Source organism: Telmatherina bonti (assembly GCF_933228915.1).
Source record: "Telmatherina bonti genome assembly, chromosome: 17".
Taxonomy (NCBI): domain Eukaryota; kingdom Metazoa; phylum Chordata; class Actinopteri; order Atheriniformes; family Telmatherinidae; genus Telmatherina; species Telmatherina bonti.
This window is the reverse complement of record NC_136615.1, coordinates 19,163,544-19,178,386: the sequence shown is the minus strand read 5'-3', so window position 1 is coordinate 19,178,386 and position 14,843 is coordinate 19,163,544. Positions and strand designations below refer to the sequence as shown.

The following is a 14,843-nucleotide window of genomic DNA, read 5'->3' as shown; positions in this document are numbered from 1 at the left end:
TGACAATGCCAGTTTCACAGGCTGATTTATGATAGTCTTACTTTTACTTTGATCAGTTGAATCAATGCTCACCATACTTTCCTTTGTTTGAATTGTTGAAGCATCACCTAAATCAAAGGTGTCAAACTCCAGTCCTCGAGGGCCGGTATCCTGCAGGTTTTTGTTGTCTCATGCTCCAACACACCTGACTGAAATTCATAAATAGCTTGACAAGAAGCTGCTGGATCAATTTGATTTGAATCAGCTGTGTTGGTGGAAGGAAATAAAAACCTGCTGGATATCGGCCCTCGAGGGCTGAAGATTGACACCCCTGACCTAAATAAACTGATAACTTGCTGTTTTTTTCTTTTTAAAGCAATTCTATAGCTAAAAATAGGCATAATTTCACAAAATGTCACTGTACAGTAGACACTGTTTATGTGAGTGAAAACAAAGTGGTGACAGGATCATTTTCAGCCTTTAACATTTGTGTCTGAACCAGAAATAAGCCAAGCACTTGCATACATGCCCTAATCCTTACACTGTAACGCACCACAGCTACAAGGAAGCCATTTCAAGCTTTTATGGAACAGAGGAACATTACAGAAATCTCGTCATTACAGCTTGATTATTGAAGCACCACCTAGCCAATGACTGAAACTCCATGAGTAATAATCAATATAGCAACGTATCAGAAGAGTGGGTACTGTTGTTGTGAGCAGGAAACAGATAAACAGAGATAAGAGGAAAAAGACGTGATTAGAGAAGGAGGTGAGGTACACAAGTATTTGCTTGGTGTGAAAGAGGTCTTTAGGTGAGTCCAACGTGTGATGAAAAGCAGTTTATTATGCAGCCATTTTCATCAAACACAATTTGGATGTGGAAACGTTAGGTCTTTCCAATAACATGCAGTTATTCTAGTGTGTGTGAATGCTTTGTTGCGTTCAAAAACTTAAACAGTCCCCGTTTAACATGCTGCTTTGTAAAGAAATTCGTGCAAATCCTCAGTTTTCCAATAATAATTTTCCTTTAAAAAAAAAAAAAAAAAAAAAAATAGACTCACAAAGGTAATAAAGAAAACCAACCATCAGTATCAGTATCAGTATTTAATTTTTGTAATTATCAGACAAGTTATGTACAGACAGGACAATAGAGAAGACATGAGTTAATCAGTCAAAATGCAAACAAGATGAGATGAGATGGTGTACTTACAGCCACAGCTATCATGGAGTCGTCTGGTTTCCATTCTGCTTTCTGGTAGAAGCCAAACTGGGCCGCCGCCTTTGCAGACTCGATATAACTGACTATCAAAACACTCGGCTGTGGGTGAGGAAGAGGGACACAGAGAAGAAAATGAGCACTTCGAAAATACCAACACAAGTTATAACCATCCAAATGCCTCATAACGGAAACATTTCCCTTTTATTTCAGGTCTCAAAAGTAAACTACATAAGAGTTGTAAAAAAATTATATTGTAAATTATACACAAAATGATTCAAAATAAATAACAACCCAGTCCCACATCATCATATGTGATAAAAAGCTGCATTGGACCACTCTACAAAACAGAACAAGTCATTTCATAATGAAGACTTTTAATGTGTTAAATGAATGAGGTTATTGCTGGGTTGGGACTGAAACTTTTCTAAATAAATATTGAAACAGTAACTTTTACTGAATCTAAAATGAAACAGGAGAAATTAAAAAGTAACTAACAGTAATTGTAAGCACAACAATACCCAAAGTCCTATGAAAGATTCATGCATGTTGATTCTATCAAAACATTCAGAGACAAAACTGGGAAACACAGTGATATTTCTAATGTTGACTGGATTATACTTGTCAGCTCATACGCTGCAGGAAAATATATCAAAATGCCTTTAAAGTGCTCTCTGTTGAAAAACAAAACAGAACAAATATGATCTGAAATGCTCTTACAACAATGGAATGACACACAACTGCAAAAAGTTTTAGTACTATCCCATGAGCCCTATTTATTGGGAAAAACAAATTAACCCCAGAAAATAAAACTGTATGTCAGTCAGGTAACTAAAGTAGGGAACCATTTCCAGTAATTCTAGCTGCGCTGATACCTACTCACTGTAATTAGACACAAGGTTTTCATGTCTGCCATATGGTCTCCGTTTCATAGAATTAAAATTTAATGAAACTGCTGACTCGGAAGAAATATAAACATCTCATCTCTTTAGGATCTCCAAAACTTAAAATGGAAAAAAGCTTTGGTATTGTTGCAAGGCTTTGATCACAGTAACAGCTTTATAGGGATAAAGAAGATGTGGTCTAATTCTGAGGAACTAAATGATTTCTTTCCTTTTGTCTCTGTACTTCCGCTCACGGAAGTTTTTACATATCTAAAAAGGAGTGTAATGTTCTTACTAGATCTCAATAGATGTAGTTATTCACCCTGTTATGGGCCATTATAGCTACCCTGTTTGCAGCAACTGCTTTCAGTACTGATTTAAGACTGTCAGCATTATGTAATTTTGGGGAGATATCTACATCAAATTAAATTACTCATTCTTCATCCCATAAAGTAGATCATATTGCTGCAGTATAACCAGTTTTTTTTATGCTGCAGAGCTGATTAAGCATCCGACTGAACACTGTTGTTGATTTCATGCATTGTGCGGAGGAGGATGTGCAGTATTATGTTAAGGAGCGTGACATTCTTTACACAATCACCTCCAAATGATCCCGAGCTGTCCACAGCATTAAAAATTTTTTTTTTTTTTTTTTTTTTACCAGTTTCTTTCATTTTATATTTGTGTTATTATTTTGAGCAGGAGAATGCTGTGGATGTCATGCTTCCAAACATTGTTGGTGTTTGGAGAAAAACGTCAGTAAAAAATGATAAGTTTGACTTACTGAAAGCTTAATGTAAATGACATCAAGATATATCTTCCAGCCAATTATATATAAAATAAATAAATAAAAGCTGAATATGTTTATAGAATAGAAAAAGAAACAAAACAAATAAACAAAACCTGACCTCTTGACAGATATCTTTGTAATGCTTCCATAAAAGTTCTTAAAGATCTGTCATTGCAACAAAAGATACAAATGGTGTAAATGTGACTGGGAAAAGCAAAAAAAAAAAAAAAAATGGAAAGGCCATTATTACAAAGTAATAATGGACAATAATGGCCATTATTATAAAGTAATAATGGCATTTAACAAACTTTAAACAATAAAGAGACCTGAGATTTAAAAAAAAAAAAAGTCTTTAAAAGACTCAACTTTGGATGAAAATTTCACAAATGAAACTGACTTGCAATTTGTACAAATGAAACCGCTCACATGATGCTTACTCTTGCCTTTTCATTTCCCTTGTAACACCCTACCTACATGCACCCAGTCTGTGTTGAGCTGGCTACACTCAAAGATTTTTTCAATCTGAAGAGTTTTTATCTGTTGGGGACCCCACACATGAAGATAAAAAATATATAAGTCACTGAACAGTTTTGATTGTACTGTATGTGTGTTGTGCTCAGATAATCTCAGCACAGCACACACAAAATTATTCTGAGATAGAAATCTCACATAATCACACGTGATCTGAAAGAAACAAAGAGTAAACATAAGAACAACCAGAGAACACACCACCAAGATGACTTGGCAGAGACAAATAAATATTTTTTCTTCCCCAGCGCCACAAGTCGATCCTCCATTTCTGAAGTGTACCGGACTTTTACATCGGCCATGCAGGTTCTTGTTATTTGTGTACTTCCTTGTTCCCCAGTCAGCTTGCTCTCTTTATTGGCTACATTCCGTTCCACGTCACAATCCACAGAGCCACAACTCTGGAGTCATCGGCTTGTGAAGATTTTTGTAAATATTGAGCAAGTTCAATGCTTACAATTGTAGGCCCTGACGTGTTTTTGAGGAGATTGTCGTGAAAAAAATTATTCTTAACACACCTTATATTACCACTTAATTTTATAGGATACTCTTACAAAACTTCAGATAATCAGGCGTTTGCCGTCCTTAGTCTGGAAAAAGGGAAATCTGCACAAAAACAGCCCAATAATCCTCATGTGTGCACCCAGCTTTACAGAAATCTCAGGAGAAGCACAATTCCACAAACAACTACTCCGAGTCACATGTGAGAAACAACACTAGTGTTTTTTTTCTTTTTCTTTTGCAAGTACCCACACACAAGCATGTTTACAGAATATGTCCAGCTGTGACAGAACAGAGGAGCAACAAAGCTAAGATACTGAGCTACACAGATTAGCAATAGCACTTCAACTGAACTCACAGAGCCTTGGCTGCCCTGGCTGCAACTGAGGACAGATGGGATCAAAAGCAACAACACCTGGTGGCAAAATGATGGCTCAATGCAATCTGACACGGAAATAAATAAAAAAAACAAAACAAACAAACAAACAAAAAAAAAAAAGACACAGAGGGGCAAAGGCAGATTTACAAATCACCTTATTTCACCGGATAACTCGAGTGATGCAATATACTATTTATAGAGGGAAACCTACAGTAGAGTGGATTATGCCACAGTAGCATTAGTATAGACAAACATGTTCTCACATGACAGAATATTAATTTTGGTCAAATCTTTTTACTGCAAAAGTATTTGTATTCATAGAAAAGCAGTTGGGATGAGTAAAAGGGGAAACGTATTTGTTATATAATGATAATTGTGCAATCAAAACAGCATAACATTTCACACAGTAGTTCAGCTATAAACAAAGTATTTGTCATTTTTGTTTGCTTTAACTAAACAAAAAGGAAGTTCCTTACAATATAGATAACCACAACTCTCAAAACGCATCTCTACATGAAGAGTATGGTTGGATTTAAATGCAAGTAATGAAGGAAACAGACATGAAAGCTTCATATCAAGCGGAAGGCAATTGCTCTAATCGGCACAGCTGAGACATTCCTCTTTCTAAATAACATACCTCTGTGCTTATACTCAGAAAAAAGTCATAAAGAAACAGGGGAAGCAGAATGTGGTCACATCCTGTGTGTGCCTCAAGAAGTTAACAGTGACCCTGATCCATTGTTGTTGCCACTACTCAATAATATACAGCCTATGTGGGACACAAGCTGTTGTAAACAATGAGTTAAACTGCAGGTTATAAGGTCAAATGACCCTCTTTAGGTCACTACATCAAATTCTCTGAATAAATGAGGTCAAAAGTATTTCACTGAAGGATAAAAACACAGATCCCTATTTAAGATTCCAGTTCAAAACAACTTCTATTCTGTAACAAATTTATCTATATAATCTTTCACAGTCACAGTATGTCTGTGAACAATTTGATTTTGCTCAAACTCTTCCTTCCTTACTATTTATATTCTTTTACATTCTTTATTATTCACATTTCTCTTAAGAATGAATCATTTGCAAAATCTTAGCTTCTTTCAGTATTCATCAACATTTCTCTCCTAAATATTACATCACCATATTCACAATGACTCTGGTTAGATGAGTTTACAAAATTACCTTGCTCCTAATCTTTGTAATATGTTGCCTCCAAGTTTGCCTCTCAACAACAGAATTTGTTTATCCAGCTGTTCAGGATGAGACAAAGCTTTAAAGAGTTTGGTTTTTAGTCTGGAACCACTCTTTACAGCCTTGGCTCACCATGGTTATGGCACCATAGTTAACGTAAAGTATCCCCTTAAAATGCGGCTATAATTTTGTTTTAATGTTTTTTCATCTTGATTTAAACCAATCAGCCTTAGAAAAGGAAGTGCAAACATTTATTTAAGACCACCAGTCCGGCTATATTCCAGGGATCTTCTGTTTAGCCAGACAGGAGATGTAGACCAAACATGACTGCAGGTGGAACGTCTGATCCACATAAACAGGAAAAGAACCACGGATGGTCAGCTGAGACCTAAGGGCATTCCTACATGTGGTTAAAAATGGGGTTGCATTTTTAACCACATGTTAAAAATGTGGTTAAAACCCTATCCTGAGGATGAGACTCTTTGTGGCAGCTTCCCTGTGGAGACCTGGCTAAGTTGCAACTTGATGGCTGGATGTTCCTCGCAGAGCATGAGCCTGTGGTACATCAGTAATGTTTAGTGCCCATACGAGGTTCGGGTGGACAGATGAGAACTTAACAATGTGTTTGATGCAGCTGTTTGCACTGCTCCACAAGTTAATTAATTGAGTATGCAAAAAAAGTACGAGATTATTAGCAGTATTTGTACAACTCAGTACAAACAGATGGCATTTTATTGAAGCTGGTGATTCTCAAACAAATAAAACTTCGGAATTGTTATATTTTTTCATCCAGCATGTTAACATTCCCACAATGAAAGGAAATACCCTGAGCAGTCCCAATGTAAAAAAATTTTTTTTTTTAAATTATGTAATCTTTTTGCTTTGCTAGAATCTCCCAGCTTGTCCTTAACAAACCAACTAACCAAATAAATCAATAATTTTTGTGCAAATGGTTTTGTCAGTTTATTTTTTTCAAGTGTTCATTCCTTTCCTGTGTCACTTGGCATTTTAAAATGATCTCTGACAAATGATATTTTATTATCTAAATCCTTTTAAAAACTTTGGCAAAATTTAATCAGAAGAAAAACAATGTTATATCACTCGCTGTCAAAGTTCCTTTGTGGAGAAAAACGTAAACAACAAGACCACTTACTACCCTGACAATGACAATAATACTTATGTTTATAATTTCACTCTGAAAGATCCTGAGCAAACTTAGAAGACTGTTGGTCAAAACAGGCCTCAACATGTTGTCTGAGAGTGTTTGTTGAGCAGTGGTGGATATGCCAGGCTGATAACCATTTATAGGAAGTTTAAAGAGAATAAAAACAATAGATGTTTGCTATGAATTACGAAAAAATACAGAGTAATCCAAAGGAATTGTTCGGCTCAGCCTTATAAGAACTTGATGTGAACGTCCAGCCAAACTGTAATGAAGCTTAATACATCACTTATTTTCTAGTTAAGAGTGTATCAAGTCAAATACTCTTAATTTATCATAGTCAAACGATAACACAGTAGTCCTTACTACAGTATGAACTAGACTTTAGACATGTAGCCGGTTTACCATGCTGTAGGGCTTGTGAAACTGTTGCAGTTGTAAGAATGGTCGCTGCACCTTCAAGTGAAAGTAGCAGTGTTGTCATTTTCTGGCTAAGACGACACCGGCCATTGTTTGACTAAACTTACCCTACTAAACCAGATGCTGAGCTGCGTCTCCGACAGCAGGGCGAAGTAAACACGCTGTGAGCTGGGCTGGATGTGGAAGGGCTCCTCTTCACTCCTGAGCGGACAGAGAAGCCTCCGTGGCCAGCCGGTTAGAAAATACATGTCGGCAAACTTGGTTCGTATGGACAGCAAAGCCAAGTCCTACTTGAGTTGTAGTGGTTTTTATTCCAAGTGACTCATGAGCGGCGGTTTCGATTAAAAAGCATTGAATTAGCTCAGTTTTGGCACTGACTGACCTATCGATCTACAGATGCCATGTAGAAAGATCCAAGCAGCCGACTGAGCTACACTGCTAACCCCAGGCTAGCATTGGCTTTGCAACTTGAAGCTAATGAGCGCTCCACTGTGTTACCAAAAACAAAGACAAGCAGATCCGCGGCGTTTACACACAAGGCCAAACAGCGTACTGCGACAGACAAACGGGTCGATTAACTTTAGGTTCAGGTGCCGTGTCAGTTCTGACGGTGTCTGGACCAGTGGTGTTTATAAGCGGCTAAGCGTCCAGTTTTCACTCCTCTGTGCCTCACCGTCGCCATCTTTACAAGAGTCTATCCGACTCAACGCTGATTGGTCAGTACAAAGAAGCCTGCGTGGTGTTGATATCTGACGTCACCTCACTGTTACGTGAACCCAAGGGTGAGATAAAGGCAGCGTGACTCGACGCTGACATCTGGTGGCGAAAGGACGTAACTGCACAAACAACAGAAGTGATTTTCCCCGTACTTACCTGTCCTTGTTATCAAATAGTAGGCCGACTATTTTATCATAATGATTTGTGTAAAGATTGACAGGAGTTTATATTTTTAGTTTCACCTTTAAATGTGAATGTATTAATCACACCATTGTTCCTGTAAACGTAGAACTGTTTAATTTTGAGAGGGCTTTAACAGTTGTTGATAACGGTAACTAACGATGATTAACTGCAACGATAGAAACGGCAAAAGGGTTTATTGAAAGACACAGATGAAAAATACAGTTTAAGGTAAATAAACGGGACAGTATCAGCACCAGTCGAATGTGGCAACAAGGTACATTAAGTCATTATCTTCTGTAAAATGAAAAATTGGATTTGTGTATGTAACTAAAGTTTAAGGCTATATGTTAATGTATGTAACTGAGGTTATGTCAGAAATGTAACGTTTGTTTTGTTTGTGTTTGTGTCGTTTAGCTCTTACGTTGGTTTGTAATGGTTTAACGGGTGAACAAATAAAAACCACTCCGGACCATCAGTAAAGACTGTTTATTCAGCTGGGAGCTACTATTTGACTAACGTGATTTGAGCCTAAATCAAACATTGCTACAGCAACCAAAAAGTCTGTGTTAAGAAGACATGTTATCTACACCAAATGTTAAATTTAATTAACTAAATGAAAAATACTTTATTAATCCCCAAAGGAAATTCAATATTGTTGTAGATAATAATTAACTAGAGGAGGTCTTGTCCCGAGGCTGATGGCTGCTGGCAGGAATGATCTTCTGCATCTTTCAATCTTACAGCGGACCTGAAGAAGCTTCTCACTGAACACACTTTGTTGTTTGTTGTTTCATCACGGTGTTGTGGAGAGGGTGTGAAGAATCCTCTATCATCATCATGAGGTTTGTTTTAAATAATATCCTCATCATGTGGTTTTTTTTTTTTTTTGTTTGTTTTTTTTTATACCGGGAATTGGCACACGATTTTTAATTTAGTACTGTATGGAAGAAAAGGAATTTGTAACAGTGAAGTCCACTGTAGAGTCTACTCCGTACCAGAAGGGGGAGGTAATGCTGCGCTGTGACAGTAGCACAGAAGAAGTAGGAGGCACAAAGTTTGGTTTCACGGAATGGGCTGTTGCTAATGTCTATGGTTGCTATTGTAGCATTTTATTCTTCTGAAAGCTTTTCTGAGACCTCTTCATAATAAGGGTAATATTAGGAAGGATAAATAATAGGAATAATTCAGTAGTAAAAGGTTGTAGTTGCAACTGTGCAGAAACCGCCATAAACAGAGAAGAAGAGGAAGCGCAGGAGGAAGCATGGCTGCAGACATGAGATTACCCACTATTAGAAAAACTGTATCGCTGTCGGTTTCTGCCTTCGACCGTAAAGATCTAGTCGTCCCCGGTGATGTTATCACTTCAGACACTGGTTTCATGAGGTGAGCACTGGATTAGTTTCGGGTTGTGACAAGGCTGTAACATTCAGTGTAAGGCTGATTACATTGAATAAAAGGCTTACACTTTGTAGCGGGTCGCTGTTTTTTGAAAATTGTGGAGTGCACTAAACCTTTGTAATCTATCCATCGTCAACAATGAAACCTTTTTGGCAGAATTAGTAAGAAACAAAACTGTGCATTTTTTCCTCAGGGGTCATGGGACTTATGTTGATGATGACAAGTTGACAGCTTCAGTCGCTGGTGAGGTGCAGAGGGTGGATAAACTGATATGCGTCAAGGCCCTTAAAACCAGGTAATTATTTAAACTAAAACTGATTAATATCTACAATCCAAAACTGTGGTGCATTTGATAAGTAATCACAGAGTTGTGCACTGCTTTTAGTTAGTTCATATCTTATTTACTTGCAGATTTAATGGTGAGGTTGGAGACGTAGTAGTTGGGAGAATTACAGAGGTGAGAGATTTTGTCCCTATCTGAAAGAGAAAATGTGATTAAAACTAGATTTGGTAATTTTGATTAATAATAACTTTGAATGTATGTGTGGTTTTTTTTTTAATGTAGGTACAGCAGAAACGATGGAAGGTGGAGACCAATTCTAGACTGGACTCTGTTCTCTTGTTGTCAGCTGTAAATCTGCCTGGAGGAGAGCTGGTGAGACTTCAGAAAACACTTTTCACTGCAGAAAATGTATTACAGTTTTGGTTGAACTCTTTGAACTTGTCTTTTAGAGGAGAAGATCAGCAGAAGATGAGCTCACCATGAGAGAGTACCTTCAGGAGGGCGATCTCATCAGTGTAACCCAGTTCATAATGATCTTTTTCCATAATTTGCTGTCCACAGTCTTTATCCTAATGTCTAATTTGTATGCTGTACTTTTCTTGTGGATTTAGGCAGAGGTGCAGTCTGTCTTCTCAGATGGAGCATTGTCACTTCACACCCGGAGTTTAAAATATGGAAAAGTGAGTTATAGTAGACAATGACTTGTACTTTGTGGTTTTGTTCTATCACAGACGTGGCTTGAAATTTCTGAAATATATCATATGTTAAAATTGAAATTTATAACAGGTCTCATTGGCAGTAGTGCAGTTAATATTTTGTTCAGATGCAAATAAACATTTATATCATTTTACTTTTCTTGATAAAGTTGCGCTTTTCTTTGCTAAAATTAAAAAATGAGAAATAACTTTTCATTTTCATTTGATTGGCTTCTCCTCTTTCTGACGGTCAGTTGGGTCAAGGAGTGCTGGTACAGCTCTCCCCATCTCTAATCAAAAGACAAAAAACACATTTCCACAACCTGCCATGTGGTGCTTCCATTATCCTTGGGAATAACGGCTTTGTCTGGTTGTATCCCACCCCGGGACAACAGGAGGAGGAAGCAGGGGGCTTTTACACCAGTCTGGAGGTAAAATCAGGACCAAACAAGAGCAAAATATTGATATAATTGCTTGACATTATTTTCATCCTTATGGATGAGGGTTGAAATGAAGAACACAGCAATAGACTGATTTATACGGTGGAATAGAAATGTGATGAAAATGCTGATACTTCTGTTTTCTTGGGGAATACTGCTGATCCTGTACTGATTCCCTTACAATTCCAAAGGTGACATTACATAAAGCATAGGTTATAATGTGACATTGCCAGCATACAGATAATTTACAATAAGTATTTTCAACACTTTTGGAAATCTCGTTATAAAAACAAAATTGCAAATCTGATGATATATGCCTGGCAAATAGTTCAAACTCTTTTCATGTGTTATTTCTAGCCAAGTAATTGGTCAATTAGACAAGTCCCCGCAGAAAATATTTGGACACAGGTCAGAAATTAAACGCGTGTCTTTCTGGGGTCTCACAAGCGTATGTCAGAATGAAAATTGAAAATTAACAAGGATGTTGAGGTAGAGGCTTCCAGACCTGAAAGAAAGACATACATTAAAGAACAAATCAGAGGGTTACTAAAACATTTCTGCTATAACCAGACAGTATAAAAGTCTTATTAACTTTAAAATAGATAAAGTGTGGAGACACAAACAGACTTCCAATACCTGGCTGTGTTTCAATGCTGACAAATAGGAAACAAAAAGTCTTGGTTTAATAAAAACCCAACAGGCCAATGGTATATAAATGGGTCCCTTAGTTTTTTTTTAAGTTAATGAAAGAATCTAACAGAAGGACAACCATCAGTGGAGCCTTCCACCAAACAGGCCTTTACAGAAAAACTGTGGAAAAACAAGTCATTCTTTACTAAAACTAACATGAAAGTCATCTGGGAACTCCCTAAAAGGCACCTAAATGGTTCTGATACCATGGAAAGTGAAACATTTAGAGAAAATATTGAGACTGAAATATTTGGTCACAATTCCCCACAATGAAGAAGCCATCTGCTGATAATACTTTTAAGTACTAGCCCAGGGGTGGGCAACTCCGGTCCTCAAGGGCTCCGGTCCTCAAGGGCTGCAGTCCTGCAAGTGTTGAGAGTGTCTCTGCTGCAACACACCTGACTCACATCAGACCAAATTAGCAGACTGGTGCAGAGCTTGACTTTAAACTCTGCACCAGTTGGCTAATTAGCCATTGATGTGAGTCAGGTGTGTAGCAGCAGGGAAATTCCTAATACTTGCAGGACTGCGGCCCTCGAGGACCGGAGTTGCCCACCCCTGTACTAGCCATACTGTCAAAATAGGTGTCAGAAGCCTCATTCCTTGTATTTTCTGTGCCAGAAAGAAAGACAACACAACATTGGCATCTGTAAGAATTTGCAAAGACCTGACTACAGACCTTAAACCCAATAGAGGTGGAGAACTCCTGGAGATGTATATTTTGTTGTTGCTTCATGACAAAAAAGTGTTGAATCAATTTTGAGATGATTCTAAGAAATACAATTTAGAAAAACTATAAATGGTATGAAATTGCACTGTACTTCATTTGTTAGTCAGCATGAACAAGCAAAAGTACACAGAAAAATTAGAAATATGCATCATGTGTCTTTAGGCCAGGGGTGTCCAGCTCTGGTGATTGAAGGCCCCAATCCTGCAGGTTTTCCATGTATCTTTGTTCTAACACACCTCACTCAAACTAATCACTCATTGTTCAGAATTCCTTTGGCTGTTGGATTCATTTAATGTAAACCAGGTGTGTTGGAACAGGGATACATCAAAAACCTGCAGGACCGTGGCCCTTGAGGAAAGACTTTGAGCAACCCTGCTTTAGGGTTATATTCTTCATCCATGCTTATGTAAAATCAGTTGTTTTATTCCAAGGCATATGTGCTGAGGAGCTTGAAATATATCTTCGTTCACGTACTTATGGGCTGCTTTGAACTAAAGTTGTTTTTGTCTCTTGTCTGTGTCCTCTCAGCCTGTTAGCCTGTCAGATCGAGAGGTGATTTCACGGTTGAGAAACTGCCTGCTAGCTTTGGCATCACACAAAGTCCTTTTGTATGACACCAGTGTTCTCTATTGCTATGAATCATCACTCCAGCATCAGGTAGGAGGTTTTGAGCTGGGATATAATAATACTGTAATATTAGTTCAAATTAAACTTTTAGTTTTGGATAATGGTCCTTGTTACACATATATAAATAATGACAATGGATAAAATTGCAATCAACATAGAAACTTTGTCATAATTTATGGCGCCATCTAGTGGCCATAATGTTAAATGGGTAGGAGTCTTGTTTTGACTAGCAGATCATCTTGCAGGTTGGAATTCATACAATTTATTCTTTTGAGAAGTTTCAGAAGTTTATTTGTTATGATTTTGTAAAAGCATTTTTCTTGACAGTTTTTTTTCCTTAAAAATTATTTAAGTTAACCAAGTTTTCCATTCAAGCTGCAATTTGACAGTAGACTATTTCTTAACTAGCACAATAAACAAAAGAAAAAAAAGTGCTAAAATAATCTAGACTAACTGATCTATAAAAAAAAAAATATGTTCACTTTTATTTTAATGCAGATCAGATTGGTTTTTATTTTTACATTTATTTAGACATTTTTTTTTTTTCTTATGCAACAGATCTATAAATCTGCTTTATGCTGTTTCTGTAGGTCAAGGACATCTTGAAGCCTGAAGTGATGGAGGAGATTGTAATGTTAACGCAACAGAAGCTGTTGGAACATGAAAGTTAAAGGGCCCAGAAACACCATTATAAAACTACAATGACAAGTAAGGGGATCTCTGACCACTTAGGCATAGTCTGAGCAGACTTCTTTTCAAATAACATACTTTTGTCTGTTGTTATTAGTAATAAACTAATGATTAAGAGTGTTGATAGAGAAAATGTATACATTTGTATCTTTACCTTTCAGAAATTAGTGGAACCCTTTTGTTGGTAGTTGATGTTATGCAAAGCAATTTCATGTATCGTCTGAAATAAATCTTGTCATTTCTGTGCATTTTTACTAATTGTCAGAGTGGTTTGTATTTGAACAAGAAATATTGCAAATGTGTTTAAAAACAGGTGTTTAAATGGAGATGCTATTGTGCTCGTATTTATTCATACCCTTTCATTAAAGAAGGAAAAAAAACAGCTGCCTGTAAAATAAGCTGAAATTGATTAAAGTAATAAATAAAAATTTTGTAACACTACGTTATTTTCAAATTTTGGCTCAGATTTTTTTTTTAAAAAGCAAACAAATAAGATAATTTATTACATATTACATCACTCATAAACTAATATTTTGTTGAACAATCCTTTAATGATTCTGCTACAGTCAGGTGTTTTCTGTTACTCCCAGTCAGACTTCTGCACCTGTTGATAGGTATTTTGTCCCACTGTTCAACAGAAAAATGCTCTTATTTGTCCAAGAACAATTTTTTTCTTCAACTCAAATAAAAAAACAGTGTCTTATATTACTAAATTATATTTTTTGCAAATTTTTAGTTATTACTTTTTTAAGTCTTCAGTTATTTGAGTGACTGTTGTAAGTTCAGCCTTTTCTTTAACGAAAGGGTATGAATTAAAATGGATATATTATGCTCACAGCAAGTCTCATAACTTGAATCTCAGCGGGGTTTGTTAATCTTTTCTCCCTTTGTGCAGTGCTATTTGTGCATTCTGGTCTTCCAGCACAATAAAAACTTCTGCAGCGTTCCCAAGTACTAGCCCACGCACGCATGCGACGTCACACGTAGCCCCACCCACATATTTCTGTAAACCACCTTGCGTATGGAAGTATGGCGGCTCCAGCGACACAACTGTTACTCGGCCAAAGTTTACTTCCCTGGTTTTTGCAATAAAGCAATGAATACGTACAAGAACAGAGTAGTCGGTAACAAAGAGCTTGGGGACTGTGAACAAAGGAGAAGACTTGCAGAGAGAGTTGTCGGTCTCTTTTGGGAAGAGTTCCCTGAACTTCTCTTCGCCTCCTTGATTGAAGTGTCTGTAGTCCGGGTACCACAGGGGGAGAAGCTCAGCAACACGGGAAGAGTGGACACGGAAGTTTAAAACAAACTCATATCTGTGACTTTGGAAAAGAGCAG

General features: G+C 37.1%; 2 protein-coding genes across 2 annotated transcripts in view; one reads left to right on the top strand and one right to left on the bottom strand.

Moving 5' to 3' along the window:
- The window catches only part of ric1 (RIC1 homolog, RAB6A GEF complex partner 1), a 34,887-nt gene extending 27,182 nt beyond the window's left edge, over positions 1–7,705 (bottom strand). Inside the window, exons 1-2 of the mRNA XM_079256771.1 lie at positions 7,163–7,705; positions 1,192–1,299 (exon numbers count right to left, since the gene is read on the bottom strand). Coding sequence (XP_079112897.1) covers positions 1,192–1,299; positions 7,163–7,303 — 249 coding nt within the window. The 5' untranslated portion in view covers positions 7,304–7,705. The remainder of the gene's footprint in view (positions 1–1,191; positions 1,300–7,162) is intronic.
- Positions 7,706–9,011: 1,306 nt separating this feature from the next.
- exosc2 (exosome component 2) lies at positions 9,012–13,555 on the top strand. The gene is made up of 9 exons (XM_079256111.1): positions 9,012–9,338; positions 9,547–9,648; positions 9,765–9,810; positions 9,919–10,008; positions 10,086–10,151; positions 10,248–10,316; positions 10,586–10,762; positions 12,720–12,848; positions 13,409–13,555. Exons 1-9 carry the CDS (start codon positions 9,217–9,219, stop codon positions 13,487–13,489), a joined length of 882 nt encoding a protein of 293 aa, XP_079112237.1. The 5' UTR covers positions 9,012–9,216; the 3' UTR covers positions 13,490–13,555.
- Positions 13,556–14,843: the final 1,288 nt, after the last annotated feature.